The 17,370-nt window shown below is 38.4% G+C and overlaps 6 protein-coding genes and 1 pseudogene across 6 annotated transcripts; 5 read left to right on the forward strand and 2 right to left on the reverse strand.

The window, feature by feature from the left end:
• Positions 1-200: 200 nt before the first annotated feature.
• LOC104720351 (putative F-box/FBD/LRR-repeat protein At4g13965 pseudogene) lies at positions 201-1,669 on the forward strand (annotated as a pseudogene).
• A 177-nt stretch (positions 1,670-1,846) lies between these two features.
• Positions 1,847-3,661, forward strand: LOC104718856 (UDP-glycosyltransferase 84A4). The gene has a single exon (XM_010436671.3). It carries the CDS (start codon positions 2,218-2,220, stop codon positions 3,613-3,615), a length of 1,398 nt encoding a protein of 465 aa, XP_010434973.2. The 5' UTR covers positions 1,847-2,217; the 3' UTR covers positions 3,616-3,661.
• A 2,400-nt stretch (positions 3,662-6,061) lies between these two features.
• LOC147936058 (uncharacterized) lies at positions 6,062-7,500 on the forward strand. The gene is made up of 4 exons (XM_087468574.1): positions 6,062-6,501; positions 6,687-6,921; positions 6,982-7,065; positions 7,249-7,500. The coding sequence occupies exons 1-4, from the start codon at positions 6,062-6,064 to the stop codon at positions 7,498-7,500; spliced, it is 1,011 nt and encodes a 336-aa protein (XP_087324700.1).
• Positions 7,500-9,216, forward strand: LOC147936059 (uncharacterized). The gene is made up of 4 exons (XM_087468575.1): positions 7,500-7,962; positions 8,025-8,313; positions 8,412-8,561; positions 8,718-9,216. Exons 1-4 carry the CDS (start codon positions 7,500-7,502, stop codon positions 9,214-9,216), a joined length of 1,401 nt encoding a protein of 466 aa, XP_087324701.1.
• A 1,276-nt stretch (positions 9,217-10,492) lies between these two features.
• On the forward strand, positions 10,493-12,028 carry LOC104718858 (UDP-glycosyltransferase 84A3). Its single transcript, XM_010436676.3, is given in 2 exon segments — positions 10,493-11,959; positions 11,962-12,028. Coding segments are annotated over 2 exon segments (1,440 nt in total). The 5' UTR covers positions 10,493-10,563; the 3' UTR covers positions 12,006-12,028.
• Positions 12,029-12,078: 50 nt separating this feature from the next.
• Positions 12,079-15,254, reverse strand: LOC104718857 (F-box/LRR-repeat protein 4). Its single transcript, XM_087468206.1, has 8 exons — positions 14,802-15,254; positions 14,317-14,565; positions 13,841-14,247; positions 13,359-13,544; positions 13,068-13,260; positions 12,904-12,980; positions 12,671-12,821; positions 12,079-12,574 (listed from the first exon to the last, which is right to left on the reverse strand). Exons 1-8 carry the CDS (start codon positions 15,072-15,074, stop codon positions 12,278-12,280), a joined length of 1,833 nt encoding a protein of 610 aa, XP_087324332.1. The 5' UTR covers positions 15,075-15,254; the 3' UTR covers positions 12,079-12,277.
• Positions 15,255-15,286: 32 nt separating this feature from the next.
• LOC104718859 (BI1-like protein) lies at positions 15,287-17,084 on the reverse strand. The gene is made up of 4 exons (XM_010436677.2): positions 16,573-17,084; positions 16,078-16,191; positions 15,792-15,949; positions 15,287-15,690 (listed from the first exon to the last, which is right to left on the reverse strand). Exons 1-4 carry the CDS (start codon positions 16,859-16,861, stop codon positions 15,484-15,486), a joined length of 768 nt encoding a protein of 255 aa, XP_010434979.1. The 5' UTR covers positions 16,862-17,084; the 3' UTR covers positions 15,287-15,483.
• Between the last annotated feature and the right edge of the window lie 286 nt (positions 17,085-17,370).

A 17,370-nucleotide genomic window follows, 5' to 3' on the forward strand; every position in this document is an offset into this window, starting at 1 on the left:
AGTCCAATGCAATTTTTTAAATTGGGCTTCAACTCAAAGCAATTTTTAAAATGAGACCTCATTTGAAAATAAATTTAAAAAATGAGGCATTTAAAAAAAAACTAATTCTTAAATTAAGACTTTATAATTAAGAAAAAAACAAAAAATTCTTACAGAATGGGCTTCAGAAAATTGAGGCTCGATACCTATGTATCATAGAAATGTGTATAGGGTCGGGTCTGGTTGTGAATGAGGACAGTGAGTTGCCTGAAGCTTTGATTTTGCAGATATTGTCTCTGCTTCCTACAAAAGTTGCCATAGCCACGAGTGTTTTGTCTAAACAATGGCAGTCTCATTGGAGAAAGCTGCCTATACTCATGTTTGATTCTTACGGTTATTACTATCACAGCCATGAACCCGAGACATTTTCAAAGAATGTTCGTAAGGCTTTGCTTTCACACAAGGCTCCGGTTCTACAGAGTTTGCATCTCTCAATTTCTTTAAATAGATTGAATGCAAAACAAGTTAGAAAATTGACTGGAATCGCATTCGCCCGCAATTTGCGTAGGTTGGTACTTGATGTTCAAATTTAACTTGAACCGTTAAGATTTCCCAAGTGCTTGTATAACTGTGAAACACTAGAGACCTTGGAACTCAAGTATTCGATTTTTATGGATGTCCCTTCTTCATTTTGTCTGGAATCCCTTAGAACTCTGCAGCTTCATGATGTGGACTTCAAAGACAATGAATCAGTTGTTAACCTTTTATCTGGCTGTCCTAATCTTGAAAACTTGGTGGTGTATCGATATTCATTAAACAAAGTGAAGACTTTCACTATTGCGGTGCCATCCTTACAGAGATTATCAATTCATAATTACACTGATAAACCTAGTGGTGACTATGTGATAAATGCCCCTTCTTTGAAATACTTGAAGTTGAAAGGGTTTAAAGGACTTGAGTCTTGTCTGATCGAGAACACACCAGAGTTGGTTAAAGCAACCATTTTCATCTATGATGCGAACATCTTGGGATCACTCAGTTCACTCAAACATCTTTCCTTGGAGCTATCAGCCTTGGAAGTAAGTTTTTTTTTTTTTTTAAATTCTTTAATTGAGTTAATTGCTATCACATTAATTGTTCCTCTACTAACGCTCATGCTCAATACTTCTCCTAATTTACAAGTCCTCAAGCTTATCGGTGTAAGCATATAGTAAATTCATATTAATTTAGCAAATTCCAACTCAATTTGGGGTTTTATGATCATATCTATACTTTGTATTTTCTCTTCGTTTGTGTCAGTCACGACAATGTCCTCTGGGAAACTGGAATCAGCCAAAGAATGTTCCTGAATGTTTGTTACTCCATCTCGAGACATTTGTGTATGAAGACTACTACGAATCGCAAGAGAATGAAAAAGAGGTGACGAAATTTATCCTAAAGAACGCAATTTGTTTGAAGAAAGCAATTTTTTCCTTCAATAAAGACCTGCAAGCGAAAAAGACAGTTGAGATGGTTGAGGAGTTGGAGAGTGTGAAAAAGGCTTCAAATTCATGTCGGCTTTTATTCCGATGAAACTTTATATATTGAGAGAGTTGTCTGTTGTCAAAGTTAACTCTTACTATGAAACTTTTATATTTAGTGGTAGATATAAACTTTGGGGGGGGTTTTAAATGTTCAGTAGATTCTTAAATTCATTTTAAAGATTTTATGAAAATTTAATTAAGTTTAATTGAGGAATACAATTAACTAAGAAAAAAGAATAAAACTTAAGAGTTTAATTTTGGGTGTTATTTACTTTTTTAGAAAAATGTAATTGCATGTATGTAAATGTAAATATTATTAAAAGTTGAGGGCAAATAAAGAAATAGTAAGAGTTAACTTTCATAAATGATAACATATAACTCTCTCAATATAACAAATATGACTAAAATCACTAAAAAGCAAAAAAAAAAAAAAAGAGAAAAAAAAATAAACTTATCTTCAGAAGTTCAGAGATTTCGTTTGAAATCAACTAAAGTCGGTAAAAACAAACATACATAGGAAGGGACCCAATGGAAAAGGATATCTAAATTATGTATGGTCATAGACTCATAATAGAGATCTTTAAAGATAGTACGAAGAGATATAAAGCACTAAGACGATCGTGTACGATTTTGCCACTTTCTTTTGTTATTTATTCACATAAATTGGATTAGTGTAAAGAAAATAAAACCAGTTTCTTGTTGATTCCATATTTCCATGGAACCGTCTAGTCTTACTCATGTAATGCTCGTATCATTCCCAGGCCAAGGTCACATAAACCCTCTTCTTCGTCTCGGAAAGCTCATAGCATCGAAAGGTTTACTAGTCACCTTTGTCACCACAGAGGAGCCATTGGGGAAGAAGATGCGTGAAGCCAACAAGATTCAAGACGGCGTGCTCAAACCGGTCGGGTTAGGTTTCCTCCAGTTCGAGTTCTTCGACGATGGATTTGTATACGAAGGCATGGATTTGTTATTAAAATCACTTGAAGTTGCCGGGAAAAGAGAGATCAAGAACCTGATCAAGAAATATGAGAAGCAACCAGTGAAATGTCTTATTAATAACGCTTTTGTCCCATGGGTTTGTGACGTAGCCGAGGAGCTTCAAATCCCTTCGGCTATTCTATGGGTCCAGTCTTGTGCTTGCCTCGCCGCTTATTACTACTACCACCACCAGTTAGTTAGGTTTCCGACCGAAACCGAGCCGGAGATCACCACTGAAATCCCTTTCAAGCCATTAGTGTTGAAGCATGACGAGATCCCTAGCTTTCTTCACCCTTCCTCTCCGCTTCCCAGTTTGGGTGGTATCATTTTAGAACAGATCAAGCGACTTCACAAGCCTTTCTCTGTTCTCATCGACACTTTCCAAGAACTGGAAAGAGACACTATTGACCACATGTCCCAGCTCTGCCCTCAACTCATCATCAACCCCATAGGTCCGCTTTTTACGGTGGCTAAATCCATAAGCTCTGACATTAAAGGAGACATTTCCGAGCCAGCCAGTGACTGCATAGAGTGGCTTGACTCGAGAGAACCATCCTCCGTCGTTTACATCTCCTTTGGGACTATAGTCCGCTTGAAGCAAGAACAGATCGAGGAGATTGCGCACGGCATTCTACACTCCGGGCTGTCATGCTTGTGGGTCGTGCGGCCTCCCTTAGAAGGCTTATCCCAAGAGCCACAAGTTTTGCCTCGAGAGCTTGAAGAGAAAGGGAAGATTGTGGAATGGTGTCCACAAGAGAAGGTGTTGGCTCATCCTGCGGTTTCTTGCTTCTTAAGTCACTGCGGGTGGAACTCAACCATGGAGGCTTTAACTTCAGGAGTTCCCGTGATTTGTTTCCCGCAGTGGGGAGATCAGGTGACAAACGCGGTGTACATGATTGATGCTTTCAAGACAGGATTGAGACTCAGCCGTGGAGAGGCTGAGAAGAGGATTGTTTCAAGGGAAGAGGTAACTAAGCGACTGCTTGAGGCCACCGTTGGAGAGAAGGCGGTGGAGTTGAGAGAAAACGCTCGGAGGTGGAAGGAGGCGGCGGATTCTGCCGTGGCATACGGAGGATCATCTGAGAGGAACTTTCAAAAGTTTGTTGACAAGTTGGTTGATGTAGTTATGTAAAGATTATGCCAAACATTAATAATTAATATATCTAAGGCTCAGCTAACATGAAACTAGTCATGATCATAATATGTTAATGAGCAAAGTGGATGAACTTAGAATTTGAGATTGCAAAAGAAACAGACAATTTAGAAGTGTTTTCAAGAGGTGATATGATAAACAAATTTAAGAGCACAATATTTACAAATTACGTACTTAATATAGGTCGTCGGAGACCCGCCAAAGTACTCACGCCGTTTCAACCATAAAAATTATACCTTAACATGTCACACATTCACTCAATAATCAAAACATGCATAATACCAAGAACGTGAAGAACGATCGTCCAATACTTGCATATATATCCAAATCATTACTAATTAGATTTCTTCCACACCGTTGGCAAAAAGAACCATTTTCCCATAAACTTGTGAAATCCCTTCTTCAACTGAGACCACTGAATTAAGATAATAATAGAAATTCAGTGAGACAGTGACATTGCAAAACAACATAACGTGCTCACCTTAGCCAGCTGTAGTAAATTAAAAACAACGACGATTCTGAACCATTCGACGTACTAGAAATTTCTGTTAAATTATGAAATATTAATCGTTGGAATTTATGTCTTCTACTCTAAGTACATGCATGTTGTGTAAATTATGTAATTAAACAAGTAGAAATTATAAAATAAAGCATGAATTAAGAAAATGATAGTTTAAAAAATTCATAAGAGAAAAGATGCAAAAAAAAAATAATTGACAAATAGATTGAAGAAGAATATAAGATTTAGAAGTGGAGCCGCAAAATGGTCTAAAGCAGCTCGCATTTGTTTTCTACGATGATGAGCACGACCTTAAGCAGTGATATAGAAAAGTTGGCATCCCATGGAAATAAACCATTTTAGAATCTTATTTTATTCCATATAGCTGACAATAAGATTTCCTACAATTATTGCAATTTTTTGTCGGCATTGTGACTATAATTAATTATTGAGCTTAAGAGAGCCACGTTTTCTACAAGCTGAGTTGAAAATAGTTGAATTTGGAGATTTTGGGATTACTTGTAAGTCAAGTATGATAGTAACTTTACTTGAGTATATGTTTTTGGTAGCGGCATGAATGATTAAAACGATATGAAAGTGATTTTGAGGAAAGGAATATTATTATACTTATATTTTGTTCTCTCTCGATTCACAAATGCTGATAGAAGATGAATAAAAATATTAAAATAAAAGAAATAGTGTATTTATTTTGTATCCAAAATTATGCTGTAATAGTAGTATATTTTTGATTAGTTAACTAGAAAGAGTTCGGGACAAGGTTTTACTAGTCTCTCCTATAGTCGAAGACCAGTCTTGATCAATCTCTTATAACATATAGCCTAAAGCATTCCTTCCACCAAAAATCGAACTAAGGAATATATGGATCTAACCCCTACACTCAAACCATTAGTCCAAGGCACCGTTGGTTACTGCTGTAACAGTATTTGTTTGCACCTTTTTCGACAATGTGGGAAAGAATTAAAAAAATGGTTAAACCCTTATCATATAAGTAATCCCGTAGGCCAGCAATCCCAATGATCAACGACCCAAGATCTTCTCATTTAACTTTTTTTTCGTTAAAGTAACTTAACTCTTTGAATATTTTCAATAACTTCCTTTAACATTTAATTAAGCTTGTCAAAAGCTACTTGATATTCACGCCTTTTCAACCATATACATTCTAGCTCAACATATCACAGTTAATCACAAATGAAAACACATGCGGAAACCAAGAACGCTAAGAATGATTGTCGGTATTTTCGGATGCATAAACTTCTGCCATCCCATCTCGAATTAGACTCCAACTGAGATCACTGAATTATTGTAATATAAACATTATAATAAAAATTCAATGACGTCACGAAACCACGTCAGGTCCTCACCTTAGCCAACTCTAGTAAATCCGACCACTCTGAGCCAAAAATGTAATCCGAATTAAAGGCAAAGAAGAAGAAGCTAGAAGAAGAAGAAGAAGAAGTGCTCACAGAGAAATTAAAGGCAAAGGAAGAATAAGCTAGAAGTTGTCTTGAGAATGATCAACGACAACAAGGAGCAACAAAGTCAAAAAAGGAAGAAGTAGGACTTTGACGAAAGAAGTGGTTGTGTTACAAGATTTAATAAAGTAGTAGAAACAAAAAAAAGAAAAAAAAAAAATCAGAATCCCTCTTTTGGGCTTAGGTGTCTCTCGTTCAATTAGAGTCCTTACTTGATTGAACATTTGAGCTTTAGACTAGGGAAACCTTTCCCTCTTAGCAAGAGTCGTACCAGTTTAGTACTCTTTGAGTTTTATCTTACCTTAATTATCCCAACAGTTCTAGTTTTCTCTTCGGGATTTCTAGGGTTCTTCAATCATTTCTAGGTTTTTTAGAGATCAGTGCTAGCTTGGTGAAATTTCGTCAGTGGTTTTCAGATTCAGCTTCTTTCACGATGTCTAACCTAGATTCAGCCTTAAAAAGAATGTTTCTGGAGGAGGAGGAAGACATCCCCTTCAATATGCCGGATCTACTAGAATACAACTCAAGTGGAAACAACAGTATAAGTTTAATGGGTAGAGCTTTAAATCCAGATTGTCAATCAATTTCTAATTTGGTTAGAGATCTTCCAAGGAAATGGCAGCTTTACAACAAAGTAAGAGGGATCGCTTTCTCGAAGGAGAATTTTCAATTTTTCTTCCAGTATGAGCATGATCTCGAGAGAGTCCTTGAGAAGGGAGTCCACACTTTCAATGAATGGACGATTGTAGTTGAGAGATGGGTAGAAAATCCTCCTCCTGATTACCTTCAGTTCCTACCGGTTTGGGTTCAGATTCGGAATATCGGTGAATCATTTTACAACGCAGGCTATTACCGCTTTGGGAGAAATCCTAGGTCAGGTCCTGGAGGTGGCCTTTGATCCGTCTCAGCCTCAAATCAAATGATTACGTGAGAGTCAAAATCAAATTTGACGTATCTAAGCCGCTTCGTCGATCTAAAGTAGTAATTGTTAAAGGAGCTCCGGTCAATATCTTCTATGACTTTGAAAGAATTTAGAAGAGATGCTTCACATGTCAAAGGCTCACTCATGAAGAAGGGAAGTGTCCAATAAAGCTTAAAGAGTTATCGGAACAAAAAGAGTTGCGTATCAAGAAGAAGAAAGATGAACTCGAGGCTCAATCGCGCATTATTCCAATCTCAGATCCCCTTTTTGGTGTCCTTAGAGACGATCAATTGGGGATTGATCCTATTTCGGGAAGGCCTAGAATGGCAGCTGAAGTCATTGACGAAATGAGAAAGTACATGAGAGGAGCTGTAGGTGCTGAAAGATAGGAAAAGATCGATAAGATCAAATCCTCTCTTGATTCCCTGAAGTATGACCCTGTGGCTGCAAGACTAGTTCTCAGGTTAGAGAAGCCTCCCATGATATCCTCCGATGTCAACAAGCAGAAGGGTATTGTATTTGGTTAGTCAAATGAACTCATTCAGTCTGAGGCAAATGGCAAATGTACTTATACCATGAGTGGCAATGAGGGCACCAGCTCTTTGCTTCAGGAGTTTGGTAAGATAACAGACATTAGAGAATCACAATCTGATGGTGGGTTTGGTACTGGTATCTATGGTTCCTCTTTGTTTCAATAGGATCTTCCAACGGATAACAATGCGGGTCTCTCTGAAGCCGATTGTCCCAGGAAAATCTTGAAAAAGCCGAAACAAAGAAGAAGACCATACAGAGCTCAGAGGAAGAAAGAGGCAGAACCAAGTTTGATGGTAGCTAAAGATTTGATAGTTTATTCCTCTTCAAAGAGAAAAGCTCCGTCTGAAGCAAATACTACTTCCAAAGTCGCTAAGCGCAAAGAGGCAGCCCCAAATGAGGGGCAGTCCAAGTGGTAATGAGCATGATCAGTTGGAATTGTCAGGGCTTGGAGCGGCCTCATGATATGACGATTTCTCATCTCAAGGAAATGCGCAAAGAACATTTCCCGGAGATCTTTTTTCTTATGGAGACTAAAAATAATAGTAATGTAGTAGTAGATTTGCAAAGCTGGTTGGGTTATGCAAGAGTTTTTACCGTAAATCCAGTCGGTTTAAGTGGAGGCTTAGCTCTTTTCTCGAAGGAAGGAGTTTTTTTGGATATGAAGTTTTTTGATAAAAATCTGATTGATTTCAGAGTTCAGTTCGGATCAGTAGAATTTTATGTTTCTTGTGTTTATGGACATCCGGTGGCTAGTGCAAGAGCCAAAGTTTGGGAAAGAATCTCAAGAATTGGAATCATTCGGAAAGAAGCTTGGTGTATGTTGGGAGATTTCAACGATATTCTTCATAACGGTGAGAAACTTGGAGGACCAATGCGGGGTGACTCCTTTCACCCCTTTCAAAAACATGCTTGATAGTTGTGACATGGTTGAGCTCTCCAGTTACGGAAATGGTTTCACCTAGGGAGGAAAGAGAGGTACATCTTGGATTCAAAGCTAACTCGATAGGTGTTTTGGCAACAAAGAATGGTTCAAGCGGTCCCCTATTTCGAACCAAACCTTTATGGAAAAGAGGGGATCCGATCATAGGCCTGTTCTGGTTAAGCTTACCTCAGTCAAAGAACCATATAGAGGTAGCTTTCGGTTTGATAAAAGATGCTTCAATAAACCAAAGGTCAAGCAAGCAATTTTCTCAGCGTGAAATGCTACAAATCTTCGCCGTAATGGAGTGGTATCTGAGAGATTAATTAGTTGCAGGAAAGCTCTAAGCAAGTGGAAGAAGCAGAATAATATTAATGCCTTAACAGAAATTTCTCAGTTACAAACCAGTTTAGAGGCAGAACAGTCTTCTGGCTATCCGAATACCTTTAGACTTCAAAGTTTGAAGAAAAGTCTCTCTCAAGCTTACATAGAGGAAGAGATTTATTGGAAACAAAAGTCTCAAGAGAAATGGTCAAAATCTGGAGATAGGAATACTAAGTATTTTCATTCTTCAGTCAAGGTGAACAGAAGAAGAATCAGGCTTGAAAGGCTCGACCCCCAACCCGAATTCTTTTGAGGATTTTTTCCAAGGTTTTCGACCAAGAGTAACAGCATCAATGAATGAACAGTTGTGTGCATCGGTTTTTGCTGAAGAAGTCAAAGAAGCGGTTTTGCTATAAAACCTTCAAGTGCTCCTGGAGCAGATGGTTTTACTGGTTTCTTCTTTCAAAAATACTGGAACATAATCAGTGTTCAAGTGACTTCGGCGGTTCAAGAGTTCTTCTGCACATGTATTTTCCCAGAGGAATGGAATTATACACAGCTCTGCTTGCTGCCTAAGAAAGAAAACCCAGAGCATATGTCAGACCTAAGGCCGATCAGCCTTTGCTCAGCTCTTTACAAGATTATCTCTAAAATCATTATCAGAAGACTTAAGCCTTTCTTGGATGAGATAGTTTCACCAAATCAGACTGCCTTTGTTCCAGACAGACTGATATCTGATAACATACTAATAGCTCATGAACTAGTTCATGGATTAAAGACAGATAAGATTATCTCTAAGGAATTCATGGCTATCAAATCTGATATGTCAAAAGCTTTTGACAGGGTGGAGTGGAGTTACCTCAAATTTGTTACAAGTGTTAAAGTCTAAGTAAGTTGTTATGTCTTGTTTTGAGGACTGTTGGAATTATGTTCATGGTGAGATTCTATAGAATATCGCTGCCGGGAAAGAAAAAAAATCAAATTTATATGTTCATGGTTATATATATTTTACCATGATTTTTTGAGGAAATTGTTTTGTCTCGGAGGAAATTGTATTGTCTCGGAAATGTTGTGGAATCATGTTTTTGGAGAGAATTATATCTTTTGATTGAAAATTTGAAGTAGTCAAGGGGTGGGCATTTCGGTTTAAGTTCGGGTTTTGTTTGTGTTCGGTTTGGTTCGGTTTGTTCGGTTTTGTTAAAATTCTAATCAAACTCAACCGAAGTTAGTTTGGTTTGCTTTGGTTTGGTTTGGTTTGTGTTCGGGTCGGTTTATGTTCAGTTCCGTTCGGTTTGATTTGATTTAGTTTGGTTCAATTTTAATTCGGTTTAAGAATCAATTAATGTAGCAAAATAAAAATTGGTTATGGTCTTATAATAGTTAATTAATCAAATAAATTAGAAAAGATAGAAAATTAAAATTAATACATAATATTAAATATAATTAAATTTATATTTATATTTAGTTATTTTTTTTAGAAAATTCAGATAATGTAAAATAGAAATAAAATGCAAGTGGTAATAGATAAGATCACATGTTTATAATATTAATAATATTATTAATTAAGTTAAGAAAACACATTGGGTTAATGGTTTGGTTCGGTCGAAACCGAACCGAACCATTTGGGTTGAGAAGAAACATAACCGAATGGTTGGAGTGTAGGATTGGGTTTGATTTAGGTCGGTTTGAGTTCGGTTGGTTCGGTTCGGTTTAAATGTCCACCTAGTCGTCACATTTGAGAAAAAAAATATTGAATAATTATTGAAAAAATATAGACAATATACCAAATATGAAACTGTTTTCTACACTGGGCTCTACAGTAGAGCCTCTAGCTACTGTGTTTTGACCATACAACAAATAATTTGCTTACACGAGTATGTATATATAACTGTTGTAAGCAAATTGTGTCATACAAACTTATGCAATTTTATGACACAATTGTATAATAATTATGTCATACAAAATTATACAATTTTAAGTTGTAATTTTAACATCATTACATTAACATACACATATACGAAAAAAAAACATTTCTAATAAAACTAGTACTCATAGAGATCGTCCAAGATATTATGAAGAGATCATAAAAGACAAGGAAGAAGACGTATACGATTTTGCATGCCGCTCGTTTTGCTACTTTATCTTGTTATTTTGTATTAGGTGCATTTTCACATAAATCGAACAGCGTAAAGATAATAAAACCAGTTTCTAGTTTTCTTAAATAAAATAGAGATCCATGGAACCATGTCGTCTTACTCATGTGATGCTTGTGTCTTTTCCAGGCCAAGGTCACATAAACCCTCTTCTTCGTCTCGGAAAGCTCATAGCCTCGAAAGGCTTACTCGTCACCTTTGTCACCACAGAGGAACCATTGGGGAAGAAGATGCGTCAAGCCAACAAGATTCAAGACGGCGTGATCAAACCGGTCGGTCTAGGTTTCCTCCGGTTCGAGTTCTTCTCTGACGGCTTAGCTGACGACCACGCAAAAAGAGCCAACTTCAATACCTTCCGACCACACCTTGAAGCTGTCGGAAAACAAGAGATCAAGAATCTCGTAAAGAGATATGACAAGGAACCGGTGACGTGTCTGATAAACAACGCTTTTGTCCCGTGGGTATGTGACGTGGCCCAGGAGCTTCAAATCCCTTTGGCTATTCTATGGGTCCAGTCTTGCGCTTGTCTCACGGCTTATTACTATTACCACCACCGGTTAGTTAAGTTTCCGACAGAAACCGAGCCGGACATAAACGTTGAAATCACTTGCTTGCCATTGTTCAAGCATGACGAGATCCCAAGCTTTCTCCACCCATCGTCTCCCTATACAGCTTACGGAGAAGTCATATTAGACCAGTTCAAGCGACTCGAAAACGACAAGCTTTTCTATCTTTTCATCGACACTTTTTACGAACTAGAAAAAGATATCATCAACCACATGTCACACCTTTGTCCTCAAGCCATCATCAGCCCTGTAGGTCCACTCTTCAAGATGGCTCAAACCATAAGCTCTGACGTTAAGGGAGATATCTCTGAGCCAGCGGGTGACTGCATAGAGTGGCTTGACTCGAGAGAACCATCCTCAATCGTTTACATCTCCTTTGGGACTATAGTCCGCTTAAAGCAAGAGCAGATGGAGGAGATTGCTCATGGCGTTTTGAGCTCTGGCTTGTCCTTCTTATGGGTGGTTCGGCCTCCCGGAGAAGGGTCACCTCATATTCCACATGTTTTGCCTCGAGAGCTCGAAGAAAAGGGTAAAATCGTGGAATGGTGTCCACAAGAGAGAGTGTTAGCTCATCCTGCAATTGCTTGCTTCTTAAGTCACTGTGGATGGAACTCCACAATGGAGGCTTTAACTTCGGGAGTCCCTGTGGTTTGTTTTCCACAGTGGGGAGATCAAGTGACTGATGCCGTGTACTTGGTTGATGTTTTCAAGACAGGAGTGAGACTAGGCCGCGGAGCTGCTGAAGAGAAGGTTGTTCCGAGGGAGGTTGTGGCAGAGAAGCTGCTTGAGGCCACTGTTGGAGAAAAGGCGGCAGAGCTGAGAGAAAACGCTCAAAGGTGGAAGAAGGATGCGGAGACCGCCGTGGCCTACGGTGGATCATCTGATAAGAATTTTAGAGAGTTTGTGGACAAGTTTTTACGAAACATGTGACAAGAAACGACAACGGAAAGGACGAGTGATAATAATGTCTCGTAGATATCCAAATGACAAATGTTTAAAGTTGAAACCATGGATCAAACCAAAACCAGTAAATGTTGAAACCAACCAATTTCAGGAGCATTAAATCTTATACTACAAGACTTTTTGTACAAACAATTCACAAAAACATATAAATATGAAGTTTACAACAAAAAACAGTTGTCTTTTAAGTCTTAACATAGGTTTGAACTAAGTTATGCCTTTATTAACAAAACACAAACCTTCCTAAACCGACCTTGAAAATTACGACGATCTACAGATCCATACAGAGATAAGAGATAACCGATCCAGCTCTCCTTGTTGTCCTATCGCTCACTTTCCATTTCTCTATCAATACCTTTTTGATGTGTGGACAGCTCGAGACGACAGTAGCCACTCCAGCCGATGTGATCCCAGGACAGTAAACCATGTGACAACTCTCCAAAAGTGTGCAGTTCTGTACAAGATGATTCAGACCAGTGTCTGTTATATTGTGGCAATGGGACAAGACCAAGTCTTTCAGCATAGGACATCCTTCTCCAAGCTCTGCCAATGCCATGTCTCCAATGTTCTGAATTTTTGTGATCAAACCCGAGCTTGAGATCTCAAAACAACAAACGCACACACAGACACTTATGTTTTAAGAAAGAAGGTTAGGTCTATTTACCTGAAGAACACTAATGTCGAGGTGAGTAAGTTGAGGACACCCTTTGGCGATTGCTAATATTCCAGCATCGCTGATGTGATTGCAACCACTTACGTTTAGTTGTTGCAAGGAACAACCTTTTCCAATGGCGATTAATGCTTCATCTCCAACTCTGGATAACACCAAAAACACACGATTAGCTTTTGTCCCGGTGCTGTTTAAGAAACAAGATTCAAAAGAGTTGCAGGATTTACTTATCGCAAAACCGGACACTAAGCTCGGTTAGTGATTTGCAGTGCTTTCCAACAGCTATAATTCCTTTGTTTCCAATCTACAAAAAGAAAAAAAAACGTAAATAACAGGTTCTTATGTCTATAGATTAGGAGGATACTTTATTTCAAGAGATGAGAGATTATGCCTCGTAGCATCTGCGGATATGGAGTTTCTTGAGGTTGCGACAGCCTTTAGCAATGCTGCACATTGCATTGTCTCCAATGCCTGAGCAGTCTACTAAGTGAAGTATTTCTAGGGATTTACAGCCTTTTCCAATTTCTTGAAGAGCAGAATTACCAATCCTTTGGCAATACAATAAAGCTAACTCATTGAGGCGCCTACATACAGCCGAAAATAACGGTTTGATCAATGATCCAGCCCATAGTGATTTCAGATGCTGTTAACAAGAACTAAAGAAAATGAGAAAGAAATGTACGAGCAAGATTTTCCAATTGCCTCTAGTCCATGGGTACCAATGTTGTGGCATCCATTAATTTCTACACGCGTAAGCTCTTTGCAACCATTAGCAATAGCTTCTAAACCTTTGCAACTCAGAAAGCTGCAATCACTTAGAGAGAGATTCTTCAACATTTTACACCCTTTACCGATGGCCCGCATGCCCCTGAAATACAAAATAACATCAAGTAAAACATTATACTACACAAGGCCATAGTACAAAGACAAGTGTCCTTCCATGTCCTTCATATGGTCCACCCAACATTGAGCACATCTTCGTTTTACATGTCTTATATGAAAGACAAGAAAACATATAACACAAGCACATAATGAAAGACAAGAGCAAAAAGCCTGAGGTTTTCCTGATCCCCAGACTTCTCTAACAGTTAAATTATGCACCAGAAGTATTGGATTGCACTCATAAAAAAAAAGCCAAAGGTACTTAAAAGGAACATTACTAACTTGTCACTAAAATGCTGAAAGCTATACAAAGCCAATCGCTCCAATGAAGTACACAGGTCTCCCACTGCGCTAAACGCCTTATCCGTCAGAAGAACACATTGAAGACTCAGATCTTTCAAACGGTTACATCCCTGAGCCACTGCTATCAATCCTTTATCATGGATGCATTCAGAATCCAAAAACAAAACCTCAAGTAATTTACAGTGAGAACCAACTGCTTCCATAGATAAATCTGTTATTTTAGCTGAGGCAGCAACACGTATAGACTTCAAGGAATTGGCACGGCCAACAACTAGATCAATAAATCCAACATCAGTTACGCCTTCGCAAAAACGCAGGTTTAGATCTTCGAGTTGCTTACAAAACTTTCCAACAGCTGCTAAGCCTTGATCTCCAACAAAGCAACCCTGAAGACCACATCCTAAGCATATAAGATCATTTTTATTTAACCTAAAACAAATGAGGGGTTAAATTACCTGTAAATCCAGAGATCTAAGTGAAGCACACTTCTCAGCGAGGGAACACATACCAAAACTTGAAACATTAGGGCACCATATCAAGCTCAAGTATTCTAATCTTGGAAATCCATTGGCAAGAGCAGTCAAGCCTGCATCAGCCAAGCTGCAAGACTCGACGTTCTCAGCAACAGACTGTGTCTTACCATTCAATTTCTTACGCTTACTTGACGAAGAAGGGGACGAACTGTTCCTCCCACGTTTTCTCGTCTGCAAATTAATTGAGGACCAGTTTCTTAAATTGTAAGCATCACAAATTACTCTATGTTTCTCCAGAAATGAGATCAATGTACAGAAACAAAACCAAATTCAAATCCAGATTCAAACCAAATTCAATCTTGAATCGTAGATTCAGAGATCAATTGAACACAACTCAATCCACTAACAATCCTAAAACAAAGGCGGATTCCGATCCCAAATTCGATGAGGGAAAATAAAAACATTACGGGGGAAGGAGAGAGGGAAGGGAGGGTGACGGAGAGACGCTCGTCGACATGGATAGAGGTAATATGGAGGAAACGGCGAGAGAGAGAGAAGAATTCTTCGGGAGAAATGGAAGCACCGATACGAAGCGTGGTGCGGCTAAAGCGCTCGAGGGATAGCCATCGTTTGCAGACGAGAGAGCAAGCGTCGCGGCTGGGTTTCGATTCAAGTCGTCGGAATATCTCGAGGATTAGTTCCTCCGGTAAGGTATTGTTTATCCGATCCTCACCTCTCATGGTTTACAGAGAGAGAGAGAGAGATTGTAGTTTTGGTTGTATGATCTTCTTCGTCTGTGATGGCGGATCCGTGGGTAAGAGTTTATTTTTCAGAGTTCAATGAGGTCGTAAAAAATGAGAAAGTGCACAGTAAAATCATTTCTAGATATGGTAAAAGTAAATCTTTTTACGTTTAGTATCAAAATTGATAAGACAAGAGCAAGGGATCTAAATTCCGCCAAAATTACCATATTAATTTCATCTTGATTTTGTTTACACAATCGTTTAGACACATAGCGTCATCATATACTAAATTCTCAAAAACAGAAGTAAGATACACACACAAAATGTAAATCACATAAAGGCATTGGGTTCTGCTTTATAGTTATATAACTCAGATCACTGAAAACATCATCTTATGCTTTCCTTTTCAGTTGTCACCTTGCCTCAGCACACGCAATATGGTCAAGAAGAGGTTGAGGATGTCCAAGTAGAGAGCCACTGATGCGAGGATGTATTCGTCATATGTGAAACGCTTGATGAGGTTGTCGGTGTCGTAGACTATGTATCCGCAGAATACCAATGCGCTGATTCCTCCATATACGGCAATAGATGTCGGGCCAAGAGGGAAGAACATCTGCAAAGTTATTAAAACAAACAAAATTTTCAAGGCTCTATATATGTATGTATGTGTGTTTTGGTTTTATTGGTGAGGAGGGAGTATTTTGGGAGACGGACCTGGATGAAGCTTGTCACTACAAGAATGATGAGGCTGGTGAAGAGAATGGGTCCAAGGAAGCTGAAGTCTTTTCCTTTCTTCGCAGCCCAGAAAGTGTATGCGGTTAGAGACCCGACCACAGACAATGTCAATATCAAAGCTTGAAGGACGATTCTTCCTGATAAAATACGTAGACAAACATAGAGATTGTTACTAGACTATTAGTAAAGAAGCGGCTGAAACTGCGACAGAAACACAGATTGATTGAAAACAAACAGATGATATTAAAGGGAAATAGATATTAACCTTCTGTCATAGCACAACTGACACCAACAGTGAAACTCAAAGAGACAGTGAACAGGGCAAGGAGGATCAGGTTAACAGGATGTTTCTGATGGTAAATGTGAAGAGGCCAGATTACTGCAAAATTTATCTCCCAGTAATCAATCACATGAGCAATAAATCATCTCAAAAAGTATAAAATAACACAAATTGCACATGATGCCACCAAGAGAACCTTCCCAGACAAAAACTAATAACTGTTGTGACTATTGAAGCAAGCAAACAAAGCAAACCTCATAGAGGACGATCAAATCATCTCGAAACCATCATATAAATCCTAAAATTAGGCAGCAGAAACTAAGAAATGAATCATACAATCCAAGAATTGCAATTCTATAATCTCAACACCACAAACAAACTACACGAATCCGCCTAACCAAAATCAGAAATCTCAGAACAAACCTTAAGAAAAAATTCTAAATATATAACAAGAATTTTTGAATGAGATCTACTACGTACAGATGAAGGGGACGATGCAAAGGAAGAGAAGAATCCCAGGAGATCCGGTCAAGAGATCGTTAACAGGAGGATTAAGAACAACGACGGCGGAGATAAGCGTGGTGAGGAGAAGCTGAGCAGAGAGAATCCCATAGACTTTACGGATAAAACCCCAACGGAGCTGATTCTCGCCGTAGCTTAGCCCTGGGTAAAGCGTCGCTTCTCCGACTCCCATCTCAAGATCAATATCTTTCCGATCTCGATCTATGCCGGTCATGCTCACGCTCGCGTATCCGTACGGTTTCTCCATGGCTAAGATTTTTGGGGGTAAACGAACGAGTCTCTTCGAAGCAGATCTGGTTAATTTTTTTTTGTGGGGAACAAAAAAAAAGATACGATTTATATCTTTCTCTGTTGACGAAGGAGACGAGTCATTTGCTTCTAAATCTAGTGAGATGATATACACGTGGCAAAATCTTCGGTTAAGATGTTTTTATAATAACGCGTTGTGTTATTCATAATACCCAATCAACAGCGGTGTTTAGTGTTAAGTCTTTCAATTAAAAGACCAAAACAGAAATTGTATAATAATAATATTACTAATCGTATTGCCTAATCTCAATTATGCTAATCTCACTTAGGAAGTTAAGAATAAATTGATGAAAGTGTGGGTTTTTAAATATACATGCTAGCTACAATCATTTCGTGCATTTTTTTTCACCTACTTAATGGATTTTATATGCAATTTTCGCATGCTATGCTTCATGTGAAATTCGCCTTTTGTTTACTTACAAAAACATATGAAATTATGTAATACTC

This window comes from Camelina sativa, chromosome 10, assembly GCF_030686135.1.
Source record: "Camelina sativa cultivar CO46 ecotype springtype chromosome 10, ASM3068613v1".
Classification (NCBI taxonomy): domain Eukaryota; kingdom Viridiplantae; phylum Streptophyta; class Magnoliopsida; order Brassicales; family Brassicaceae; genus Camelina; species Camelina sativa.